Source organism: Cervus canadensis, chromosome 1 (assembly GCF_019320065.1).
Source record: "Cervus canadensis isolate Bull #8, Minnesota chromosome 1, ASM1932006v1, whole genome shotgun sequence".
Lineage (NCBI taxonomy): Eukaryota > Metazoa > Chordata > Mammalia > Artiodactyla > Cervidae > Cervus > Cervus canadensis.
Genome location: NC_057386.1, coordinates 75,760,216 through 75,788,005, shown reverse-complemented (window position 1 = coordinate 75,788,005; position 27,790 = coordinate 75,760,216). Strand labels below are relative to the sequence as shown.

Here is a 27,790-nt window from a genome sequence, read left to right as displayed (position 1 = left end):
GTTGCCACTGCCTTCTCCAAAGTATCGGCTAGTTATAAGCAAATGAATTTGCGGAAGACAGGGAAATCATATGCACAAGGTGTTATAATGGACAGTGATTCTACTTCCATAAATCAGTTCAATCAACTTCCTGAGTTCTGACCAAACAGGTGAGCATTCTCCTCTCCCGGAGAAAAACCTGGATAGACATGGGCTTAACAGGCAGCATGGAGACAATAAAAAGAGTTCCTCTCTGTCCCTCCCCCACTCCGTGTAGCACCTTGAAAAGGTAAAAGAATTACATAATTGTACTACAGAATTATCTCACTCTCATTATATGACTGTATTATGTAATAATAGACCCCTGAAATAGAGGTTTGATTCTAGATCTTAATTTGCCAGATTGGCTGTGTAACTTTACCTTTTGAATATTTTTTATGTACAATAAAAAAATATTCATTGAGATGATCTTTAAGTTCCTTTCAAGATCTGAGTGGATGTTTTATTATTATAGTATATGTCCAGATTTCAGTACCAAGTTGGTTGCTTCTATGGGTCAGGGATGATGACTTACGCACCCTTCACATGTCTACTGTTTTACAATTAGCACCTTTTTAAAAAATGTGGTTGAGGTGTGGAAAAGTGTGTACTGCTGCTTCAATCTGTGTTAACAATGAGATGGAGGGAGGGAATATTATATATACCTCCTCTCTCTCTCTCTCTCTATATATATATACACACACACATATATATACACACATTTTCATAGAATACCCCTGAAGGTATAAAAAACTAATACTGGTTGCTTTTGAGCAAGGGGCTAAGGGACCAGGAGTTGTGCATGGGTGGGTAAAAGTCATTTTTCAATATAAGTTGTCCTTTGTACTTATATTTTACTCTCCCCTTGGTCTTTCTTCTCCAACCATACTGTCCTTTTGCTATTCCTCCAACTTATGAAGTATGTTCCTGATTCAAGCCCTTCGCATTTGCTATTCTAGTGTCTAGAATACTCTTCCTCCAGATTCTCTCCCTCTCTTACTTCATTCAGATCACTACTTAAGGGGCACCTTAACACGGAGACTGCCCTCACTATATTGTATGTAAAAACACTCCTTCCTTCCCCTAATACCCCTTTTTTAGTACCACCTGACGTACTAAATATTTGCATTTATTTGGTGTATGACTCCCTTTTGGAACACTGCCTGGTGCATAACAGCCAATCAACAGATACTTGACTTAATACATTGTCTGAGGTTGGATTTTTTAAAAATAATTATGTACATAAATTACTTTTTCAAGAAAAAACAAACACCAGTTAAGGGATAAATGTCCTATGAATTAACGATTAGATGTTTTATCATGAAAGGACAAGGTCTAAACTTCTTTACTCAGCGTACAGGGCTCTCCTTATCTTCCTGCTAGTGGCCATGGGCAAGTCATTCAACATACATTCCGTTTCCTCATCCAGAAAGTGCTAATTACTTCACAGAGTTAAGACTAAATGTAGGTGAAAGTGCTTTCGTAACCTTGACTCTATGAAAGTTACACAAAACACATCGCTTCTCCAGTGCTTGGAATGTAGGAGTAGTACACGGTTTGAACTTGCGCAACTGACCTGAAGCTGTAGGAGAGCGAAGTCTTCACAGCCGCTCTGACAAAGACCTATCTTTGATGGGAGACACGTCGCGAGGTAGCCGTTGTCAGGGCAACTGTCGGGCGTCTCCAGCATCCGAGCACGCGCGACGGGGCCCCTCAGCTCGTCATTCTTTCAGAGATCGCGATTGGTGGGCCTCGGGCCAATCGGAGAAGCCGGTGGGGGCGGGGCGGGGACGGCAGTGTCCGCGGGAAGGCGTTCCCACCTCCTAGCTCCTTGACTTCCGGGTCGCGGTGCTCGCAGGGAGCGCACGGCTCGTAGCGTCGTTTCCGTTGCCGGCAGTTTGCAGTTGGGGAAACCGAGGCAGCTCCCGCTCCTCCTAGTTCTTCCGCTCCCGTGAGGTGGCTGCTGTTTGTTTTCCTCTCGCCGGGTGCTGCTTGCGTGCGGCTTCGCTGGAGGCGCGCGAGCCCCGCGGCGTCCTGTGGAAAGTCCACTGGGCGTCCGGGCCGGCGGGGCTTTGTGCGAGCCGTTCCCTCCCACTCGCGGGCGGGGCGCGAGCTGGGCTCGGCCAGACTCCGGGAGGGGGGCTCGATGGCGCAGCGACCCCCCGAGGTTTGGGGAGCTCAGGCGCCGCGAGGCTGGCGTTCCCTCTGCCTGGCAGTTCGGCTTCTTTTGTCCTGATGAGCGCGGACCAAATGGATTCTTTTTAAAGTCTCAGTTCAGCCCGTCTCTGCACAGATTCTGCGCTGACTTGAGGGGATTTCGAATTTGACAATCCCTAGGGAGACGATGTATCGGTGGGAATATTTAAGGCAGGAAGGAGATGAGCTTTTTCCTTCGTTTTTAAGTAATTCCTCCTGACTTGAATTTCCCCGACCCCGCTTCATTTAAGAACCGAAGATTTTTTCCTTAGGGCATAAAAATTAAGTTTTATAGAGGGTGTAGTTTATCACTCAGTATTTCTGCCCTTCACCTGTTGAATGGAAAATCGGCAGTTAGCCAGGGTGTGATCTACTTCGTGTTCAACTTCTGTACTTAAATTTGTAAGCAATATGTAGTGTTTTGTTTGCTGGGATCGCCTGACTGGGACACATGTAACTGGGATTATCCACGGGGTTAAGAAGAATTGTTCCTTATACAGACATTTCTGATATATGCTATATTTGATTTAATCGTTGCCTTAGCTGGGGTTCTTTCGTTCTTGGGCTGTTGATCCCTATTCTCAAACAATAAGAAATTAGTGAACCGAGACCTTGAATCTAAGTAAGTAGTTTGATTTTTACAGTTAATTGTTTAAAAGAGGTAAATAGACCGTTTGACCAGCATCATTTAATGTAAATGGCATATATGACATCTGTCTTTGTTTTCCTAGCTGCCTAACACTACTACAAAACAGACATGATGGATTAACAATATAATTTGGGATTCAATGAGTTGAATAAACTAATTTTTCCCTTTTTAAAAACCTAATTTAGGGTCATTAAACCTGTCATATATTTCCTTCTGCAGGGAAAAAAAATGTTTATTGCTTTGTGGGAGTTCTTCTATGGGCACTTTTTTCGATTTTGGATGAAATGGCTCTTACGACAGATGACTGGAAAATGTGAATTGCAGCGAATTTTTGATACCTATGTAGGTGCACAAAGGACGCACAGGATAGGTAATGTTTTTCAAAAAAGAATGATTAAAAACAAATAAGATTCTATTTTTCTCAGTACTGATAGTGACAAATGCTCTTGTGTATCATGATCAAATCACTTAATCTGTTTCATTATCTTTGAATCCATCTAACTCTAAAACTGATTTTATGGAAAAAGAAACAATTATTTAATTCATCAGTTGTATCTTAGATTATGGTTGCAACCTACTTTCTAGAAAAAAATACCTCTCTACTTCTATTACCCCTTTGAAATTTTCACTTAAGTAAAGGAGATCCATTTTGACATTCAGCATCCTTCAGTCTTAATCTCTCAATGTAGTTCATGAAAGAACAATCATAGGTATCTGGTAATCCCTAAGAAAGATCATTAGACTGGAAATCTGCTCTGTCATATACTGTGTAGCCAATAGCCACATGTGGCTATTGAACACTTGTAATGTGATTAGTTTGAATTGAGATGTGCAGCGGTATAAAATATATGCTGGATTTCAAAGACTATGTGAAAAAAGAATGTAAAGGTGTCTCACTAATAATTGTTTATATTCATTGTATGTTGAAGTGATGATATTTTGGATCCTTGGGTTAAAATATATTGTTACTTTTATCAGTTTCTGTTACTCTTGTATGGCTACTAGAAAATGTTAAGATGTAAATGTTAAATGTGAACATACATGGTTCACATTTGGGCTTGCATTATATTTCTGTTGAACAGTGCTGCTCTAGAACTTTCTAAAATTGATCAGCTTTCCATGCTGTATTGAAAATATCACCTTAAATTAGAACACAGATGAATGAGAAGTGCGATTGAGGTCATTTCTCTTTGACCAGAGTAAGGCAGACCAGGGGTGGACTGCACTTCATGTTCGCTGTTAAATGGGAAAATCACGACTTAACCAAAACCTCTTTTGTGTTGAACAAGTGCGCTTCAACTAAGAAATCCACCGCTGTTAGATTTGAGGAGTGGGTATTGGTAGCCAAGACAACAGGCAGAGAATGGCAGTCAGGGAGGGAACCTCAGGGCATCTGGATGACTGCAGGGTAATTACTTCCCAAGATTTTTAACAACTTTCTGGCTGACTTACATTCTTGGTTGATCTTAAGAGTTGCCTTTTTGACTGCTCTGAGGAGAGCAAAGTATTTCTTGATAAGAAAAAAAAATGTAAAAATTATTATATCATCTAGAGCTATTAAAATAATTTATTTTCTCAGTATTTATAGTATTTGTTTATAGAGTAATTCACAAACTATTTAAGTAATATTCTTTTTCTTCTTTTCAGAAAATTCCTTGACATACTCCAAGAATAAGGTAGGCTCATATCAAGGTAATAATGCTAGAAAATTAACTTGGAGATACTTTTTCTTTAAAAGAATGTCTCATTTTAGAGTTAATTATTTTTAGTGTGCTACTAGAAGAGTCTTTGCTGCAGAGTGTTGGGTGAAGTTTTCCCACTTAAGAAGTAGTATTCTTTTTTCTCTTTGTGTGTGGGGGCAGGGGAGGAGCGTGCAATACTTGTCACAAAGAAGTATTTGAATAATTTGTTCCGTTCTGAGGTTTTGCTTGTTTATTTTACCTCAAAACTTGATAACTTGTGGGAAAGGAAAGTGTTTAGGGGGAAAGCTTTCTCATAGATTGTGTCCTTAGGATAGGTTTGGATAGTTATTTGGGTTTTCTATAGAAAACCTTTTGATCTAAAATAAGTCACTTTTTATTACTCATGCTATTAGTTAGTTATTGCCGTATTGTTGTTGTTGTTTAGTCACTAAGTTGTGTCCAACTCTTTGTGACCTCATGGACTGTAGGCTCCTCAGTCCTCCACTGTCTCCACAGTTTGCTCAAATTCATGTCCATCGAGTCAGTGATGCTATCCAACCATCTCATCCTCTGCCACCCACTTCTCATTTTGTCTTCACTCTTTCGCAGCATCAGAGTCTTTTTCAGTGAGTCGCCTCTTTGCATCAGGTGGCCAAAGTATTGGAGCTTCAGCTTCAGCATCACTCCTTCCAATGAATATTCAGGGCTAATTTCCTTCAGGATTGACTGCCTTGATCTCCTTGCATCCCAAGGGACTCTTTTAAGAGTCTTCTGTGTAACAGACTTATAAAATCTCAGTGACATATACCAAAGTTAGTTATTTCTTGGCTCATATATCTGTGGGCCGACTGGACAGGCTCTTCCTCAAGCTGGTGCCAAGTTCAGGTCTGTTCCAGTTATCTCATTCTGGGATCCACATTGAAAAGAATCCAGATTGATTCATAGTGAATCCGTTGGAGCTCCAACCACACAAACATATTTTAAGTTTTCTTGTGTCATGTGTCATTAATATGCCTAGAGTAAGTTACATGGCCAAGCCCAAGTCAAGGGATGGAGAAATACAATATGGCTCACCATAAACCCATGTTAGACGTGTGGGTATATAATTCACTTGCATGGGAATGAAAAATGGGGACTGATTATTCAGTCTAACACATGCTATACTTCCCTATAGTAGTTCACAGTTTTTTTCCTCTGTGTATAGATTAGTTGGTTTGGCAGAGGTAGAGTATGGGCCATCTAGACTCTTGTTTGAATAACATAGTGGATCACAACAAACTGTGGAAAATTCTTAAAGAGATGGGAATACAAGACTGCCTGACCTGCCTCCTGAGAAATCTATATGCAGGTCAAGAAGCAACAGTTAGAACTGGACATGGAACAATAGACTGGTTCCACATCAGGAAAGGATGTATACGTCAAGACTGTATATTGTCACCCTGTTTATTTAACTTATATGCAGTATATCATGTGAAATGCCAGGCTGGATGAAGCACAAGCTGGAATCAATATTGCCTAAAGAAATAGCAATAACCTCAGACATGTAGATGACTTCACCCTTATGGCTGAAAGCGAAGAAGAACTAAAGAGCCTCTTGATGAAAGTAAAAGAGGAAAATGAAAAAATTGGCTTAAAACTCAACATTCAGAAAACTAAGATCATGGCATCCGGTCCCATCACTTCATGGCAAATAGATGGGGAAGCAATGGGAACAGTGAGAGACTATTTTTTTGGACTCCAAAATCACTGCAGATGGTGACTGCAGCCATGAAATTAAAAGACACTTGCTCCTTGGAAGAAAAGCTATGACCAACCTAGACAGCATATAAAAGCAGAGACATTACTTTGCCAACAAAGGTCCATCTAGTCAAAGCTATGGTTTTTTCAGTGGTCATGTATGGATGTGAGAGTTGGACTATAAAGAAAGCTGAGCACTGAAGAATCGATGCTTTTGAGCTGTGTTGTAGAAAAGACTCTTGAGAGTCCCTTGGACTGCAAGGAGATCCAACCAGTCCATCCTAAAGGAAGTCAGTCCTAAATATTCATTGGATGGACTGATGTTGAAGCTGAAGCTCCAATACTTTGGCCACTTGATATGAAGAACTGACTCATTTGAAAAGATCCTGATGCTGGGAAAGTTTGAAGGTGGGAGGAGAAGGGGATGACAGAGGATGAGATGCTTGGATGGCATCACCAACACGATGGACATGAGTTTGAGTTCAGGAGTTGGTGATGGACAGGGAAGCCTGGCATGTTGCAGTCCATGGGGTTACAGAGTCGAACACAACTGAGCGACTTCACTGTCACTATGCATCTATAACTTTTTTAGATATTCATATATGTTTGTATTTGGTCGTGATGTACAATATGGATCTAGAGTTTAGGGTCAAAAAATGTTGACTTGTTACTACTGTCTAATGATACTGATATGAGTTCCTGATTCATGCCAGAAAGAAAATGGACACTGTTGAATGTTGCAAGCTTATCAGTTAAGTTCTGGAGAGTGACCTATAAAATAGGTGCTTTACTGATTTAGTGTTTTATTTATAAATGGTCAGTATAACTCATGAATGAATATTGTGGTGGGGAGCAGTTCAGAGTCCTACCTTTTTGTTCAGAATCTTATAGAATCTTATTTTGTTCAGAATCTCTTTCTCTCCTTTTTTAATGAGACTATAGGGATCTAGAGTGATTCTAAAAATTTGTTTACACGTGTCCACTCATATAGTTCCTTTAATAACCTGGAACACAATTTCATGAAGTAACAACATCATAAATTGTAGATGAATATCTGGAGAGATTCTGGAACTAGGAACTCTCTTTCACAGATCTGTCTGTATAACTTATTACTAAAATTGATTTTAACATTTTCAGTCATGGAATTTGCTAATGGGATTTCGTGTGTTGTAAAATTATGCCCGAATTAAGTGAGACTGTATATGTTACTTTTTAAGAGCTCTAGTGCCTTAGTCAAATCCTTGAGCAAAGATTTGAGTGGTTGCTATATGTTCAACATTCCATCAGGGCCTTTGGGATATGAAACAGGAAGTAAAGAACAAAATCTAATGTAATTATAAACAGGCATCTGGAGATGTAAGAGGTAAGGTGGGCTAAGGTGAAGTGTCTGGAAGCTTTAAGGTAGTAGTTACAAGTTTAAAGAAAATAAAATGTTCATTATCTTTTATCTCCTTTATTGGCTACTAAAGTTCACTAGAGAACTAAACATTAAAATTATATTCTTATTATTTTATTATTTAAAAATTGCTAATTGTGTTTTCAAGAGCATACTAAAAAGAAATGGTCAACAAATGGGTGGTTAAATACTTACTGAATTAAATCAGAGGAGCTTTGTTTTCTTGAAGTTTTAAATCTAGCGTAAACTTGTCAATAAGCTAATGGGTGAAGTCTCATCAGTTTAGACATATAATTTATGGTGTGTGTTTCATCTCATTTGTATATTTCATTTATCAGTACTTTGTAGAGTAAAACTGATTTCTAATTTTGTGATATTTCCATTAACTTGCTGTACTTCTTTATTTCTGTGAAAAAAGTGTAAGTTCTGATTCTGTCACTTTCTTTGACTTTGTGCAAGAGTACTCATTGTAAAAGAAAGGTATTAATATCCACATGGTTGTTTTAAGACTAGAGATGTTAATATGGAATTAGTAATATATAAAAATAATAATGTTTTCAAAGTCAGTGAATGTAACTTGCCACATTAACAAAGTAAATCAGAAAAATATGGTCATTTCAGTAGATATTAAAAAAACTGTTTTGACAGAACTTAATACCCATTCATGGTCAAAAACACTCAACTAACTGAGAATAAAAGGAACTTCATTGTCATATTAAAGGCTGGCATGATATACAACACTGAAATATTGAATGCTCTGCACGTTCAGTTGGAAAAAATGATGTTTACTCTCCTTTTATCCAGTATTGTGCTGGAAGACCTAAGCAGTGTAGTAAGGCAAAGAAAATAAATCTAAGACATAATGAGTGAAAAGAAATAAACTGTCTTTATTAACAGATGGCATAGTTTGTGAGTATAGAAAATCCTAAGAAATCTAAAAATTACTAGTGTTATTAGTAAATGAATTTAGCAATGTCATAGGACATAGTATGTTTCTGTATGTTAAGATAAACTTCAGAAAAACAAAAAGAATAATTCCACTTAAAGTAGCATCCAGCAATATAAAATACCCAGGGATAAATTTAATGAAAGCTGTGTAAGACTTCCACTTTACAACTCCTTTTCCTGAGAAAACTTAAAATGGAAAGATATACTGTATTCATCAATTAGAAGAGTCAATGTTGTTATGATGCCAATGCCCAAACTGACCTGTGGATTCAATGCAATTCCAGTCAAAATCCCAGCAAGTTATTTTTGAAGGGAGTGGCAAGCTTATTTAAAGTTGATACAGAATTTTAAGGGACCTAGTATAGCCCAAATAGTCTTCTCAAAGAACAAAGTTAAAGGACATATACTATCTGACTTCCAAGACTTTCTAGGCAGAGAGATAAATATAACAGGTGAGAGAAGAGAAATAGACCACATGTAATTTTTAAAAAGAATACTAAAGCAATTCAGTGAGATCAGGAAAGTATTGGAAAACCAATAAAGTACAGGAACAGCTGGAACCAAATTGGGAGGGTAGCGGGTGGGGAGGCTCCTATCACACTCTTCTTGTGAAATTAATTTGATATGGACTTTAGACCTATATTTAAAATGTTAAGACTTCTCAAAGAAACCATAGGAGAATATACATCTTCTACCATGGGTTAAGCAGAAGTTTCTTTTAGAGAAGACATAGCATTACCATTTAAGAAGAAAATAGAAAAATTAGACTTCATCAGAAGAAAAACTACTTATCAAAAACGCCTTTAAGAAATGAATTGGCAAGCCACAGAGAAAACATTTATAGAACATATGCCTGATTAAGGACTTATATCCAGTAAAGAACTTTTTAGAACTCAGTAATAAAAAGACAGCACAATTGCCCTGTTGAAAATACTCCTTTTTTCCCCCAGCTATAAGAGATTTTTCTCATACAGCTTTCTTTCACACAAATAGGTTTTACAGAGAGCTCCACTTGTTGTTCAGAGTGAAGTGGACAGATGTGTAGAAGATATAATGAAGGAAAAGAATATTAACCCTGAGAAGGATGACAGGTGTGTTTTTACAGTATTCTCATTTATCGTGTGCTTACATCCTGTGAGGTTAAAGATCACACAAAGTTGTGAAACATTAGAGGTGAAAGGTTTGTGAAAATCATCCAATTCAATCCTTACACTTCACTCGATGAGGAAGTGAGGTCCAGAGAGGTGAGTAGTAGGAGATCTAAAACCTGTATCTTTGAGTCCCAGGACTTCCCTGGTAGCTCAGACGGTAAAGTGTCTGCTTTTAATGTGGGCGTCCCGGGTTCGATCCCTGGGTCGGGAAGATCCCCTGGAGAAGAAAATGGTAACCCCAGTATACTCTTGCCTGGAAAATCCCATAGATGGAGGAGTCTGGTAGGCTAGAATCCATGGGATCGCAAAAAGTTGGACACGACTGAGCGACTTCACTCACTCACTGGGTCCCAATCCAGTACTATTGCCAATTTATCATCTGCCTTCTCTAAAATAGCTTACCATTACTTTCCCAAAGTTAAATGCAACTTCAGCACCTGTGTCCTTCTTTGTCTTTGAAAATTCAGTTCCTCCATCCTCCTCCAGGAAGGTCCTCTGTTACACATTTAACCCATTATCCTGTAGTTGCTAATTTACTCTTGCTCCTCCCCGAATGAGTTCTGAGTTCCATAAGAGAAAGACTTGACTTATTCCAGTTTTGTGTTCTCAGCACAAGTTTATTGAGATAGTAAATACTTAGCAATTTTTCTTTCATTTGGTATTTTCTATGTGGATATTGAGGAAGGAGTCATTATTTAGGCTGAAACAGGGAAAGGTACAGGAGAGAACTGAGATGATAATTCCACAGAAAAGGGAACGTTTGAGCTGTCCCTCATTGAGTGGGTCGGAGAGAACATTTCATGCAGAGAAAGAGGCTACAAGGCACAGGGTCCTTGAGTATCTGGAAATGGTAGGGCGCCCTTTGTAGCCAGAGCGCTGCATAGGCACGGACCAGAGGTGGAAGAAGTGAGTGGGGGGGCGAGATCAGAGACACTGCGAGAAGGCTCACAGGTCACACTGAGAAACTTGGATTTGTCCTCTGTTTTCTTTCTTTTTTTAAAGCAAACAAGCTGCATGATCAGATATGTATTTTAGGAAGATGGAGGGTAAATTTGAGGATATAGGAGGCTGGTAGAAGGGATAAAGACAAAACAGGAAACTGAGTTGTTTGGACAAGAGACGATGAAGCCATAAATATACCAGGTTAAACAGATATGTGATGGGGCCTTTAAAGGACAGTTCAGAGCCACAAAGGATAAGGGCTCAGGGACTTTTTGATGTGTTTTTGATGGAGAGGAATGTCAGAACTCAGAGCATTCTAGCTTGGGGAACTAGCTTAGTGATTCTGTGAGTAGACTGAGAGACTGAGTTGAGAAAGAGCGTGCTTCTTCAGGGAAGATAAGCTGTTGTGTTTGGGAGAACTGGGAGAACGTGTCATGGCGATGTGCGTTGTTGCATCCTTGGAAAACCAGGTCTGCATTGAATATTGGGCAGTAAGAATTGGGAAATGTGTGAGATTGCTCAGAGAAAATGTGAGAGAAGTGAACAAATGAAGGATTTGCGCATTTTACAGTTTGCAGAGTTTGTTTTTCCTACACATCTTGCTCTCTTTCTAGGCCTTGTTCTGTCTTATCCTGTGTGATACTTTGTATAATGTTTTGTGTTTTCAGAGGCTTTTGATGCTTATTGTATTCAACTGAAAACTAGAAATTGCTTTCTAAATAGACATATGAACCACATGCTATGAAAGGTGTTGCTTTATTGTGGTAGGAAGGTATGTTTTTTAAAAATAACAATTTTTATCATTTTCAGTTTTAAAATCAGCATGAAGGCATGCTTACTACAGATATCTGGTTATAAACAGCTCTATTTGGATGTAGAAAGTGTGAGAAAAAAGCCGTATGATTCTGATAACCTGCAACATGAAAAGCTGCTTATCAAGGTAAGTTTTTGGCATTCTGTATTTGGAGTGACACTGGAAAATAAATCAGGTTTAAGATAGTAAGGCCTTGTGCAATGTCTAGAGGCTTACACAGCTATCTGATTTCTTTGCCTTTTAGAAAATGTAATCATGCTGGTGAAAGATTTTTCATTAACTGTTTTTATAATTTTATATATTTTAATGTTTGTTTAATTCTGAAATAAATCATAAAAAGGGAGATCTTTTCAGCTGAGAAGTATGGGTCCGCAAGCTTCAGACTTTCCCCACGTCTCATAGAATCCCTCATGCAAATTAGGCATCTGTTCAGCTTCCTCTCAAACTGAACATGGAGGCCCCTTTGCAGATCATTATGTCTGAAATGATCTTTGGGGATTTATGAAACGTGCTGAATATTGCCACAATAGATTTAAAAATCAAGGGAGTAAAGAAATTTACTTAGAAACTTCCTGTTTCTTATTTCTGGAGTAGAAAGGTCGGTGCAGTAAGGTCGGTGCAATGCTGAAATGAGAGATTAGACCTGGAGCAAGCTTTCCAAATCATCTACTTTAGTACCTTTGTTTGAGGGATGAGTTTAGTTCTGGGGCCTAGAGAAGATGAAGTCATTTGCTTCAGGAAGATCTTAGAATGATCAGTTCTGAAATAGAAATGAGTCACCTGCCCGTCCACTTCACCTATTCTAATTGTATTTTTTAATGTTTAAAGTTAGGGAAGACAGCACAGAGCACCTGGTGTTTAGTTTAGTTATAAACTAAAAGTGCTGTGGAAAGAAACATCATTCCAGTAAGAGAGTATCTAAGTAACAGTGAGAGACAAGTTTAAAAACAACAAAACTTTTTCCTTGTTTTCAGAAAGAGTATAAATATACACGGCACCGAACTTTAAAAACAAAACTTGATTTTGGCAAAGAGGATAATAAAACTACTCAGAGGACTTTTGCTGTGGGTTGAGTGCCTGGCACTCACTGAGACTGGACTCCTCTTTATAACCTTCTCATCATCACTGTTGCCTTAACGTCAGACCCTCTCTACACCATCTCTTCTCTTTAGAGGAATAAGACCCAAGTCCTAGCATTTTAGTCAGGGGAATTTTCATCTTGGTGATTCATCATGGAACTTACTGAAAGGTGAAGAGCTGGTGGCTGGCAGTGAATCACCCAGCCTCACACAAACTCAGCAGGGTCAGGGGCTGAGGAGATTCATGTCTCTCTAAGTGCAGTCTAAGGGCCACCTTCACTAAAGTTAACCAGTGTTTTAACGTTTAGAATCCAGAGTTCCACGTTGGCCTGTGAAATCAGAATCTCCAGGAGTGAAACCCAGAAATTTGATATTTACACATAGTAGATTTTGAGTATTAGTGGTCTTAACTTGTCTCTCACCACATCATTGTGGGCCTCATTCCTGGCATAATCAAATGCTTGCTGAGCTCATGGAGAGACGCTAAGGTGAGCAGATGCATGTGTTAGTGATGAGAGGAGGGACCAGAGAAAACCCAGTCTCATGACTGTATTAGCTTCAGGACCAGAGTCCTGACCCTGCCTCACAGTAAGGTCACAAAGTCTTCACATTTCATTCTAGGTAACAGGATACTCCTTTCATTAGGAGTCCTTTACTCAACAATGCCTGAAATGATAGTGAAATGGAAAAAAAAAAAGCAAGTATTTCTGTTCTGCAAGTTTTCACAAACTTTCTTATCAACTTTTGTAAGTCTGTTTTGTTTGATGACTTGTGGTGTTGAATTTGGAAAATGACTGATTTTTTTTTAAAACTTTAGTTTTCATTGATTAGTCTGTTGCTATCCAATAGTTGATAGCTGTTCTTAAATCCTCAGTCTTGGGGAATATATTTACTTACAGACAGGTCATACTTTTTTCTTTTACAGCTATGAAAATTTGTAAAAATAATGATCATATAGGTTTTAATATTACCAGTATTGTTTCTCCATGATCCCCTCCTTATCTCAGACTTGTAGTCCCTCTGACTAGGGACTAATCACCCGCCATTAGAATAAAGCCTACTTAAGAATATAGTGTTTGAGGCGAGGGGCAAGTGTCTAGCACTGTGTTCTTCTCAAGAAAGCAGTTACCAATTCTAGTGTATATATATTACTTAGTAAGTAAAGACATGTCATTGTTTTAGATTTCTGTGTATTTGTTACCTTTTCAAAATCTGTTGTTCTTTATTTATATCAATCTTTTACACTGGAATAAGTGTGCTACATATTTTAGGATAACTGAAACGTTCTCTATAGTCTTTGTTGAGCCTGTGATTTGTCTGCAAAAGTAGTTTAACTGAAAGCATTCAGCTTACCAGTATATCAGCTGTGAGAAGGAAAATGTCTTGGTAATTAAGAGCATCACTATTGTTTGTAATATGGAAGCATGTTTATACAGCTCTGGAATCTTCTCATGCCCACGAAAAAGTTGAAGGCTAGAATCTCCAAGCAGTGGGCTGACATTGGTTTCCAGGGTGATGATCCCAAAACAGACTTCAGAGGCATGGGCATACTTGGATTAATCAATCTTGTGTAAGTGAAAATAAACTTTCTTTTCTTCTCTAAATGAAATTCCATGTAATCTCCAATCTTGTTAAGTTTTAGTAAGAATTAATCTGGTTGTTTCATACTATCTCTGAATTTTAGTAGCTGCTGCACTCTTAGTAGTTACTAATATGCTGGCAAAAATTTGAAGATGTTGGCCATATGCTTTGTGTGTGTGTGTGTATATGATTTCTTTACTTACCAACTTTTCCTCTGTCTCTTCCTACGTTTCTGATACCTTTTAAGGAATTGTATATACTCTTTTCTTACTCTTTATATCCTTTTGCCTCATCTCTCTTGGCTCTCTGATTCCATTTTAGGAAATACAAGCACACAAGATGAAAATGTGCTTCACACTTATTCTTCACCATCTGTGACAACTGATCTAAATCCTTGACTTTTCAGAGTCTATATGAATTCTCTCTTGTTTTTCTTTTTTTAATATTTATGCTTGGGCGTATATGTGAAATCTCAAAATATGTAACTAAAATTAGAATTGATAACCAACTCTATTTTAGAAATTAACCTGGAAGATTAATATGGATATGAATGTGCACATGGAGATATTCTAGTATTTGGGCCTGTCCTTGAGTAGTGATTTATAGGCTTATAAAATGCCTAGGGTGGGAACCCTAATCATAACAAAGTTCATATAATTGTTACTGTGAAAGAATTAATTCCCAAACTGAGCTAATTTATGTTAATATTGAGAAAAAGTATCTAGATCAATATGGATAAGGCTATTTGGGAGGAAAATAGAAGATACAGTAGGGCTTTGATATTTACAGGGTTTTTTCCGGTAACAAAAGTATTTAATTTTCTGTAATACCTAAATTTATGAGTAGGAAGGTTCCCTATATGTCTACTTTTCAAAAATAAAGCACAGTAGTCTGAAAAATAATGATAATAATAATTACAAAAAAATGAGATTGCTAGTTTTCCACTTTGATAAACAGAAACTTGAATTTAAGTAGAATAAATGCAGTTTGCTTTCACTTGGGAAAATTCTAAAGTATTTTAAAATTTATTATGGTTCAGAACATGTAGATCTTTTGTTTTTAGCCTTTAAAGTCCTTTTTTTCTTGGTACTTGTAAACTACACAGATAATTGTAGCTGTTAGATACACTTTCTTCTGATGTTTCCTTTCTTTTGCTGAGTAACCTTGCTTTTGGCTCATTTCGTCAGAAATCAAGATTTTCAGCACTTGTCAGAAGATAATTTAGCTTAAAACTTAAATAATTTAATAGGATTTGATTCAGTTCTGTGGTAAGGGGTTCTGATAGACCTTTAAATAATTTGCAGATATTTTTACTCTATTTAGAGCTAGTAGCTACTAATTTGAAAAATGACTGCAATCCAGATATACTGTTTGGTGGCCATTGATGTACTAGAAATGGTTGAAAATAGAAAATTAGCTCTGACTTCTCTATAAGATTTGGTCTATAAGAACTCAAAAGAGGTTGCATTAGTACACACCAATAGGATGTATGAGCCTTTATATATTTCTCTTCTGTACCTGCTAATACTTCTGTTTTATGGCCAGTATTTTAGTTATACCACTCATTAAGGAGGGTTTTGTTTTTATTTGGTTTTTAAGCAAAAGGAAGGCTATTGACTTTCTTCTGATTGCATTGACAATGGCATTAAGCAGTACAGATTTAAGTCACAACAGAAGGAATGAACTCAGGTGAAAGGAAGTGTCCCAAGAGGTAGACAGTGACTATTTTATAAGAAATGTGGAACAAACAGACAGAACTCTAGATTTTCCTTAAGATGGATTAAAAAAAAAAATCTCTTGTTGGATCATTTTTTTGTCAAAATACTTCAAAATCTAGCAAAGGACCCATATCCTATACTAGATAGGCCTGATGGCTCAGAATTAAGTTTTGATTGAGAAACATCTCAGAGTCACTAAAGGATTTGAGATGGAGATTGGGGTACTTTTGGCAATAAGACTGTCATTTTGACTGTAGCTTTTAAAATTGCTTCTGAGTATCTTCAGTTTGAATGGCATGTTAATTTTGTTATTTTTCTTAAACTTTTTCAGATATTTCAGTGAAAATTACACCAGTGAAGCTCATCAGATTCTTTCCCGTTCAAATCATCCAAAATTAGGGTAAGCTGGATATATTAAAGAAACTGTAAACTCTTGAATTTAAGTTAATTAGAAGATCTGAATTTGAAAGTATTTCAGGGATTTTTCTAATTAGATTATTTTAGTTAATAAGAACTTTATAAATAATACTGCATGACATTATTTTAATATATGTGATCATAAACTGATTTTGTATGTATTTCAGTTATTTTTATCACAAGATACAGTTTATCTATAAAATGGAAATAAGGACCTTTTAAAAATTTTCTGAGGAAGATTTGAAAATGGGAATGGGAAATGGCTTTGAAATAGGAATAGGAAATGAGATATAACTTTTAAATTTGTGAAGCAAAATGTAAATAGATATTAGCTTTGTTGTTCAGTTGCTAAGTTGTGTCAGATTCTTTGCAATTATTAGCTTTATCATTACTTATTTTTAATGTTTCAATGATACCTATCTTTGAAAAAGCATTATATTGATAACAGTATTATATCATAAAAATAAATACCCTGATAATGGAGAAACTACCAGATTACCCAGTGTATTTTAGAAATCAGTGAGGTTGTATGTAGTACTCTTCTGGATTTTTTAAAAAGGATTTTGGTTTTAGATAGTCATGTGACCAGAGCTTTATTTTCATGTTTTAGATTAGATCCAGAAAATCAGTAGGCTCTAAAGAACAAAAATTTTTAATCAATTCTGGTTTACTTTCTTAATACATAGAAATTATTTTAAAATCAATACTGGGTTAGAAATTAATCAGTAACATTTTACTAATTCCTTGCCTAGTTTAAAATTTACTTTATGAACTCTTTGACTAGCTGGGATAACTGGTAATGTTTCTGACATAGGTATTCTTATGCAATAGTTGGAATCAATCTTACAGAGATGGCTTATAGCTTACTGAAGAGTGAAGCTTTGAAGTTTCACCTCTACAACTTTGTTCCTGGTATACCAACAATGGAACACTTTCACCAGTTTTATTGTGAGTACTGAAGTGAGTTAAAAGTAGGTATTTCTAGGAAAATTTTTAAATCCTTAGTAAAGTGTGTGTATATATATATACTTAATATATATAATATTATATATGTAATATATAATATACTACCTCGATCAAATATATAATGTATGCTTGTCATTTTACTATTTAGTATCTTTGAAAAACAAGATGATGGAATATGGGTTTCCAAGAGTATTTTCTACTTCAGTTTATATATTTGCTGATGTAAAAAATTCAGTGAGGCAGTTTTTTGACATGTATGCAAATTTAGTATTTATGCAGTTTTTCTGTAGACATTCATTTTCCAGTCAACTACAGATGAATTTTTCTTCTTATGTAGTGGTTAATGAATGCTGTTGAATCAAGGACAGATAGATAATTTGGTTACTTATGTAAGAAAGTTTAAAGGAATGTTTCACACACACACACCCCTTATTTCAAGATCAGGTTTTTTTATATTAGGTTGGGGCTATCTAGTAACTCTTCCTAAAACAGTCATGTTACAACTGTTCCTTTAACTTTTATTTTAATGATATTTGAATCTTGAAGGTTTAATGTGAATAAATGCATCTTCTGAAGATATTGCTCAGAAGCAAAGAATTCAGATTTAGCCTGGCTTCATACTCTCATTTTTCTTGATCTTTTTGTGTCTTTAGATAGGATATAGGAAAGTACTTAGATACTAAGTGTCCAGATCATATCATCTTTATCCATTCTCAAAGGAGTCATCCAGGTCTCCAGTTCCATAACCTCCCCTGCCTTTCAGTTCAGTTCAGTTCAGTTCAGTTCAGTTCAATCCAGTCTCTCAGTCGTGTCCGACTCTTTGTGACCCCATGAATCACAGCACACCAGGCCTCCCTGTCCATCACCAACTCCCGGAGTTTACTCAAACTCATGTCCATCGAGTCAGTGATGCCATCCAGCCTTCTCATCCTCTGTCATCCCCTTCTCCTCCTGCCCCCAATCCCTCCCAGCATCAGGGTCTTTTCCAATGAGTCAACTCTTCGCATGAGGTGGCCAAAGTATTGGAGTTTCAGCTTCAACATCAGTCCTTCCAGTGAACACCCAGGACCAATCTTCTTTAGGATGAACTAAGGTTGGATCTCCTTGCAGTCCAAGGGACTCTCAAGAGTCTTCTCCAATACCACAGTTCAAAAGCATCAATTCTTCAGTGCCCAGCTTTCTTCACAGCCCAACTCTCACATCCATACATGACCACTGGAAAAACCATAGCCTTGACCAGACGGACCTTTGTTGGCAAAGTAATGTCTCTGCTTTTTAATATGCTGTCTAGGTTGGTCATAACTTTCCTTCCAAGGAGTAAGCGTCTTTTAATTTCATGGCTGCAGTCACCATCTGCAGTGATTTTGGAGCCAAAAAAAAATAAAGTCTGACACTGTTTCCACTGTCTCCCCATCTATTTGCCATGAAGTGGTGGGACCGGATGCCATGATCTTAGTTTTCCAAATGTTGAGCTTTAAGCCAACTTTTTCACTCTCCTCTTTCACTTTCATCAAGAGGCTTTTTAGTTCCTCTTCACTTTCTGCCATAAGGGTGGTGTCATCTGCATATCTGAGGTTATTGATATTTCTCCTGGCAATCTTGATTCCAGCTTGTGCTTCTTCCAGCCCAGCGTTTCTCATGATATACTCTGCATAGAAGTTAAATAAGCAGGGTGACAATATACAGCCTTGACGTACTCCTTTTCTTTTTTGGAACCAGTCTTTTGTTCCATGTCCAGTTCTAACTGTTGCTTCTTGACCTGCATATAAGTTTCTCAAGAGGTGGGTCAGGTGGTCTGGTATTCCCATCTCTTTCAGAATTTTCCACAGTTTATTGTGATCCACACACTCAAAGACTTTGGCATAGTCAATAAAGCAGAAATACATGTTTTTATAGAACCTTCTTGGTTTTTCAATGATCCAGTGGATGTTGGCAATTTGATCTCTGGTTCCTCTGCCTTTTCTAAAACCAGCTTGAACATCTGTAAGTTCACGGTTCACGTATTGCTGAAGCCTGGCTTGGAGAATTTTGAGCATTACTTTACTAGCGTGTGAGATGAGTGCAATTGTGTGGTAGTTTGAGCATTCTTTGGGATTGCCTTTTTTGGGGATTGGAATGAAAACTGACCTTTTCCAGTCCTGTGGCCACTGCTGAGTTTTCCAAATTTGCTGGCATATTGAGTGCAGCACTTTCACAGCATCATCTTTCAGGATTTGAAATAGCTCAACTGGAATTCCATCATCTCCACTAGCTTTGTTCATAGTGATGCTTTCTAAGGCCCACCTGACTTCACATTCCAGGATGTCTGGCTCTAGGTGAGTGATCACACCATTGTGATTATCTGGGTCGTGAAGATATTTTTTGCACAGTTCTTCTTTGTATTCTTGCCATCTCTTCTTAATATCTTCTGCTTCTCTTAGGTCCATACCATTTCTGTCCTTTATCGAACCCATCTTTGCATGGAATGTTCCCTTGGTATCTCTAATTCTCTAGTCTTTCCCATTCTGTTGTTTTCCTCTATTTCTTTGCATTGATCGCTGAGGAAGGTTTTCTTATTTCTCCTTGCTATTCTTTGGAACTCTGCATTCAAATGGGAATATCTTTCCTTTTCTCTTTACTAATCCTGAATTTCCAGGTTTGTCTCCTTCCTAAATTTCTCTTGAATTTGTCCACCTATTTCTGTCCCATTGTAACTGTAATGTTACTCTGTTACTAGGTTACTGTCATAGCTTTTTCCCTAGTCTTTCAGTCATGACCCTCTTCTAGATGTCCACATTGAAAGTATAGTTATTTAAAATGAAAATATAGTTGTTTTCTTTCATCTTGTTACTGAAAAACTGTTTTTCCCTCCTCTAGTCTTATTTGATTTCTTCTCCTAAATCTCTCATTGACTTTGTGCAAAGGGCTGAAACTCCTGGGGCTTGGCCAGCTGTCTCCAGATTATTTGTCTTCTCTATGAATATATGCTTGTATAATGCTGCTTGTTGAACACAAAAACAAATAGGAAAATAAACAACCAAAATACTATCCCCTGCTCAGCATTTTACCATATTTAAATAAATGTACTAGAGTGACAAGTGAGAATGCGGTACAAAATGAACTCTGTCCAACATTTTTCCCCCGCAGAGGGGTACCTGGAGCATCTTTGAATAGTGTTGCTTACAGTGCTTTCAATACCAGCATCTGCTTTGGCTCCTGACTAGGAACATCATCACAGTAATATGTGCGGTGGCAAAGTCATTATAGGACCTTCTCAGTTGCTTTGTTTCTATCACTCAGATCCATAAGACCTGTGGATCATCCAGGAAGCAGTGAAGCTAATGTTTTTCAAATTTCTTGAAACATTTAAAGCAAACACACACACATAAAGACACACATACACTTATCTTTTACACAAAAGTTACCCCCTCAGAATTGACTGTAATGTCTTAGTTAACATTCTGCTCTTATTCAGTTCAGTTCAGTTCAGTCCCTCAGTTGTGACCCCATGGACTGCAGCACACCATGCTTCCCTGTCCATCACCAGCTCCTGGAACTTACTCAAAACTCATGTCCATTGAGTCGGTGATGCCATCCAACCATCTAATCCTCTGTCGTCCCCTTCTCCTCCTGCTTTCAATCTTTCCCAGCATCAAGGCTATTGTTTTTCCAGTAGTCATGTATGGATGTGAGAGTTGGACTATAAAGAAAGCTGAGTGCTGAAGAATCGATGCTTTTGAACTGTGGTGTTGGAAAAGACTCTTGAGAGTCCCTTGGACTGCAGGAAGATCCAACCAGTCCATCCTAAAGGAGATCAGTCCTGGGTGTTCATTGGAAGGACTGATGTTGAAGTTGAAACTCCAATACTTTGGCCACCTGATGCGAAGAGCTGACTCATTAGAAAAGACCCTGATGCTGGGAAAGATTGAAGGCAGGAGGAGAAGGGGACGACAGAGGATAAGATGGTTGGATGGCATCACCGACTCAATGGACATGAGTTTGGGTGGACTCCAGGAGTTGCAATGGACAGGGAGGCCTGGCGTGCTGCGGTCCGTGGGGTTGCAAAGAGTCGGACGGGGTGAGCGACTGAACTGAACTGTTGGGTTTCTCAAGGCAAGAATACTGAAGTGGTTTGCCATTGCCTTCTCCAGTGAACCATGTTTTATCAGAACTCTCCACCATGACGCGTCTGTCTTAGGTGAACCTACAGGACATGGGTCATAGTTTCATTGAGCTGGACAAGGCTGTGGTCCATGTGATCAGTGTGGTTAGTTTTCTGTGATTGTGGTTTTCACTCTTTCTGCCGTCTGATGGATAAGGATAAGAGGCTTATGGAAGCTTCCTGATGGGAGAGACTGACTGAGGGGGAAACTGGGTCTTGTTCTGGTGAGCGGGGCCATGCTCAGTAAATCTTTAGTCCAATTTTCTACTCTTATTAGAAGAAGCATATTCTAACTGGAAGATAATTTGAAAACTTATCTTTTGAACATAGTTACCTTTCTTTGTTGGGAGATTGAGCCCAATTCATTCGCACAAGTCAGTTCCAAGGTCATAGTTTCTATCTAAAAGAAAGAACTGTATAAAAAGATTAGCTTTCACATTGTCTATTTCCCTGTGATCTGTATCTGTCTCCACTCTCCTCCTTGTCTCTCATGCCATTTTGTTGTTATCATCTTCCATGGACAAGACTAGAAGCAGCAAGTGGTAATTAGCTTCTTAGTTCTGTTGTCACCCTTTGTATATCTAACATGTAAGCACATAGTCACCGTCATCCTGGGAAGTCACCAACCATTGGTGTGGAGGTTCCAAAAATGAACTCTTAAATTTGTATAATAAAAAGGCTATGACTGTTAATAGCTTTATTGAGGTGTAATTTACATACCATAAAATTCACCTGTTTTAAGTGTGCAGTTCAGTGAGTTTCAATAAATTTACTTACTTGTACAACTGTCACCATAATCCAGTTTTAGAACATTTGTATCACCCCAGTAACATCCCTCATACCTGTTAATTCCTGTTCCTGTCGTCCTCCTATTTTTAATCCCTGTGGGGAAACCTCAAGTGCCCCTGCAGCTTTGGTTAGGGACAGTAGAAGCATACATGGAATTGTAAGTTTAGAAATTTTGTATGGTATTTCTGTCAAGTCTGGTGTTTTAAACTCCTGGAGTCAAAGGACAATAGAGGTGCTTTATAGGAACAACCCTTTTCTATCACTTTCTAACAGGCTTTAGGAGTCTTATGCCGCTTATGGGCCTGTCAGCATCCTAGAATTTTGGTATCGTCTCTTGCAGTTTCCTCATGTCTCATCAAGTCAACTTACAGTCTCCGTTTTATTGAGTCATTCTTTTTCTGACACCAGTTTACATTATAACCACCTCACTCTGAAACAAGAAACTACTAGTGTTTTACCCTTGAGCAGTTGGTTCTAGACTGTATAGTCATTTGAATAGGCAATGAAAAGCAATTTAAAGTTATGGTAAATAGCTAAAACCTGATAGCCAGAAATACTAAAACAAGCTGTGTTCTGTAAAATTTAGTTGGATGTCTGACTTTTAATACTACCAAGAGCATTACACCTCCAAAGTTTCTGATTGTACATCCCTATTATGATATTGGGGATAGGGTGCGAGAGAACAGACTCAATTTATATATGGATGAGTAGTACGTACTGTTGTGATAATGTATACACAGAATAAATTTTAAATGAAAGAAAGATGTAAAATATTAGTTAAAGATAATTACCAGATCACCATCCTCAGCTTGTTTCTTGGGAACAGGAAGCAGATGGTGTCTGTCTGCTCAAAGAGGCCTTATTCTTTGATTCTGTCACATACCCCGGTTGACAAAGATCTGTTATCAAGGGATTAATCTGAAATCTTTCTTCAGTTGACCTTCTTATGAAATGATATTTCACTGTTGAAGTGTAGGGTGCTTGTCTGTTATTGTTTGCTTTATAACTAATATTTTAAAATGGAATTTACAGTCATTTCATACTATGCAATTTGTGATAGTGTAGTCACTCTCTGATGTAAAGTCACTGGCTATATTCCCCCATTTATCTGAAATAGGTCACTTCTGTCACTTCTTGAACAGCCTTTCAGAAGAGGGAATGAGATGCTGGTGGAAACCAAGTCTGATCTATAAAATAACAGAGACCACTTGCAGACTGTGGTTTGGGCGAGTCATTTAACTTCTCTGCACCTCTGTTTCCTCTGCAGAAGAAAGGGGCTAGCACAGCACTGGATCGTAGGACTGCTATGAGAGTCAATGAGCACATGGCCAGGGCTATAGTAGCGTTTGTTCAATAATTAAATAAATGCATCTGGTTGAATCCAAATAGGTTTAGGAGCAGTTTTAAATTCACATTTTGCTGTTGTAAATATGTCTATTTACATGTTCATCTTCATTAAATACATTTAACATTTTGAGTGTTAATTTGGCTGTTGTAATGAGGATATTGAAAAACAAAAATATTAAGCCTATTTAGTGCTCATGTATTCTTTTCAAAAAGAGAAGGTGCTTGACAGTTCGTTGAAAAAAGCAGAAGTAACTCATTTATAAATCAAGTAGAAAACACAGATTTTTTTGTACTTTATCCATGCCTGACATTTTCTTGTACTTTCATTTTTCTGTTTCAGGGATCTCTGGAGATTACTTCTCCCCCTATTCTCAGGGTATCTTTTGATAGTATCTAAATTTGAAGACTTTTGTTGATTTTTTTGAGACAAAGAATAAATGTACTCTATCTTATTAAAGTTGGTATTTATTTTGAACATACAAAAATACTTTTTAGTAAGTTCTTCAGGTTTCTCTTAAAGATGGTTTCTGCTCATTGAATCCTAATAAGGAATTTAAAAAATGGTTATACACTTTTAAAATGAGATGGTTGGGTGTGATTTCATTATTGAGCACTATATTTATGTGTTTTTTGTGTTTTTTTTCAACTGCAGGTTATCTTGTCTATGAGTTTGACAAGTTTTGGTTCGAGGAAAAGCCAGAAAGCATTATGTATTTCAACGTGTACAGAGAGAAGTTTCATGAAAAGATTAAAGGACTCTTACTGGATTGTAATGTGTCACTTACTTTAAAAATATGAGTCATCCGTAGTATCTTCTATTTCTACCACATTTTGCACACACAGCAGAATTTATATGTTGTAACAGAAATTATCTGATCAATTACACACCATATATATAATTTCCTACAAAAATATTTCAGAAATTCTATTTAAGAAAGCTAGTGGACAATCAGTGTATGTTTACACTTGTTAATACACTGTCCTCCAAAGGTACCTTATCTTCCAAAGATCCCCTCTGTAGAGTCACATGAACTGCTACAGTTTGGAGCTTGGGACTTAACCCATTCAGTGTAAAAGTACAAATCAGGTATTTTTGTTAAATTGATTGATTAAAATGTGTAAAAGTCAGTTTTCATTTTTATGTGTTGTAACTATCAAGTTGGTATCTTTTCAAAGCTCTGTTAAGAGTTTTTGGTTTTTAGTCTGGAAATGATTTTTTTTTTCTTTGCCGTATTTTATTTGTAGGTTAATTAACAGAGTAGTTCGTCATGGTTCTCTTTGTTTGCATCTCAATCACCCGTCATAATGTTGCCTCATAGGAGCAACAGGAGCATACAGAGAGATGCTCTTTGTCAGAGAAGACAGAATTATGGCCTTCTTTTTGGTTTGTCTGATTATTTCATGTAATAGGTAATGAGAGAATGACAGTATCAGTGATTAGCTCTTTTGTTTTTAAATAACACACTTTGAAACATCACAGTGTAATTCTAAAGCTTTAAAGACATTTTCTCATCTTCAGTATTTGCTTTTTTATCAGCTACAAAGAAGAAATTTTACTGCTTGGTGTGAGGGCTTTTATGAGGCCTCTCTGTCGGTGTACGTTTATGAAAAGAGATGCTCTGCTAAGAAAATCTTGATTATACTCAAAGAACAGGTGCTATTTCAATAAAGCTGTCTTCGAATTTTAACAAGAGAAAAGCAAAGCTTTTTAAAGATCTCAGTTAAGCAGTGTTGGTTGAGTTTACTTACTGTTAAGTCTTGCCACTCTTTGCTTTGACGCCACCATGTTTCTAGATAATGATGTATGACCTTGTGGGTGTTCTGTAATGGTCTGTGGGATTCTAAAGTAGCCTGAGGATGATGGCTGTGCATTCTGTATAGCTTTATTCTCTGAAAATCTCAGGAGAGCAGCGACTGCTGTCAAGGATTATAAAGTGATGAGATTCTAACAGGAACAGTTTCTTCCTTGTGTGTTTGACATTTGTACTCATAGCAAAACTAAAAGAGTTTAAAGATAGGTCCATCTGATTACCAAATCCTCCTTAAATCCTACAGAAAGCAGCCTATTAAATACATAATATAATCTAAAATGTGATGATAGTTAATACATCTTTAAAGTGGTACTTATCAAGCATTTAAGGACTGGCTTTTATATGATATATCAAGACCTAAAACTTTCAAGTATTTGTTTATGTCACTGACAGACTTCTCTCTTTAAACTTGCCAAAGAGAAGAGTGATATAAAATATTCAATTGGGAAATAACAGATGTGGTGTTGTATAGCACATACATTAAAAGTGCATGCCAAAAAAAAAAAAAAACATATGCATTGAAATTCTTCTTTTCTCAACAAGATAAAATGTTATAATTGGGTTCAATTTTACTATGATAGTGGTTTAGATTTTCTGTATTATAGGAATTTTAAAACAGGTTTCTTGTGGGAGACTTCTCAATCCTAGGAATACCTTGACTTCATCTCTTTAAATGTTTTCTATACTTTATCATCCAGCCAGAGTTCTATGAGATAAGAATCAGGTATTAGCCATTAAAGTTCATTTTATCAGGGTGTTTATCATTACATGGGAAGTGATTGTTAGTCTTTTAGTTTTCGCGTAGAAAATGCTTACCTTTATATTTAATCTTTTAATAGATGAGGTCTTGAACTGATATAAACCTTTGTCAGTGTGCTTTTAAAGAATGATTCAAGTATAGAACGGGAAACTTTTCAAGTAATTAAGTTTCTCCTAGGGGGAAGAAAAACCTTTTTAATAATTCTTTAATAATAATGTTTTTTAAATGTCATTTGAAATTTTGTTCAATAATATATTATTTAAGTCCACCTTTGTTTGTATAATATATTGCTCTGTTTTTGTTTAAGATTATCTGTAACCATTTCAGACAATTCTATAGTAAGTTGGTTGAAAGCCACAAATAGATTCTAAGATTTGATAGTTTGAAAGCCAAGCTAAATGTCACCAGTTGTAAATTAGAATGTAACATGAGCCTTCTGATTTTCATGTGATAGTGACATACATGAAAAGAGAAATAAGATAATTGTGTCTGCCATCCTACTTTTCCTTGCTTTCAACATATGTATGTTAGAATTTTAGGTAGCCTAAAAATCCATATTTAGAATCTTACCTGTTTCTATAGTAATAAAATACCAACGTAGTGATAGAATTGAGTAGAAGGGAAATTGTTTGCTTTAGCGTCAAAAAAGTTAATCAGTGTTGAAATGAATTTTTGTGTGTGCCAGACTGAAGAGTGAATCAGTGATAAAAGTAGTCTAAAAATATAATTACAAGTTGCAGTTTAAATACATTCTGAAAGACAATCTTTAAAGAATTGAGAGAAATCAGGGGATATCAGTGAACTTAGACCAACCCCTCTTTATATATATAAATATGGTGATATAGTTAGATACAAAAATCAGTGTCTCACTGGCACCATTTATAATTGAGAAAGCAGAATCTTTTTCTTAAAAATGCCTGTCCTGATTTTTTTTTTCTAAAATGAGCTACTTGGATTTGTATGTATTTTTCTATGTGAAAATATATGTACTCTTCATTTTTATTCCGGTGTCCATAGTTGTTTATGTGCTATTTCTCCCCTTTGCATTCAGTGAAATAGAACTTGGTCAAAGATTTGCTAAAAGGAGAAACATTAGAGGAATGTGAAGGAGGAGTGTTCATTGCCAGAGCAGGAAAGATTACATGTTATCTTGGCACAAAGAGAAGACATTTGGCTTGAAGGGCAATAATGTTTATTATCCTTTTGAATTGGGGACCAGCAGCTATTTTCTCAGGATAAATGGTCCACCCAACTTCTGGGGAGGCTTAATTTCAATTTCATATTTATGAACCTCTCTGATTTTTTTAAATGAGGATTCCTGGAGTTGATAAAAATCTGAGAAAAATCATGAGTGAGCCTTTTTTTTCCTAGCTTCAGCTCTGGATAAGAAAAATGTTTAAATGTAGTGCAGGTAAGACCCAACTACAACATTACTCTTATAGGGCAAGGCTATGTTTCTGTTAAAGTATTCAAAAAATATTTAAGCAGTAGCTTTCCCTGGGGGAAAGAGTGCTGGTTGGCAACATAAAGAAATAGATTTCTGTCTACTTTGGATAAAGCAGTTAACTTCCTATGTAAAAGCAATAGTTGAAATGTAATGCTGTTTTGTTTGGAATGTTGTGAGCAAATAAAAACATGTTGAAATTGT

The 27,790-nt window shown here is 36.9% G+C and overlaps 1 protein-coding gene across 2 annotated transcripts; it reads left to right on the top strand.

The window, feature by feature from the left end:
• The first annotated feature begins 1,828 nt into the window (after positions 1-1,828).
• Positions 1,829-27,790, top strand: ELMOD2 (ELMO domain containing 2). 2 transcript variants are annotated; one of them, XM_043485856.1, is made up of 9 exons: positions 1,829-1,974; positions 3,083-3,233; positions 4,511-4,539; positions 9,620-9,717; positions 11,530-11,659; positions 14,049-14,182; positions 16,243-16,311; positions 17,143-17,276; positions 24,224-27,790. In XM_043485856.1, the coding sequence occupies exons 2-9, from the start codon at positions 3,092-3,094 to the stop codon at positions 24,367-24,369; spliced, it is 882 nt and encodes a 293-aa protein (XP_043341791.1). In that variant the 5' UTR covers positions 1,829-1,974; positions 3,083-3,091; the 3' UTR covers positions 24,370-27,790. The 2 variants fall into 2 exon arrangements, with proteins under 2 accessions (XP_043341791.1, XP_043341800.1); XM_043485865.1 differs by lacking the exon at positions 1,829-1,974 and adding an exon at positions 2,493-2,616.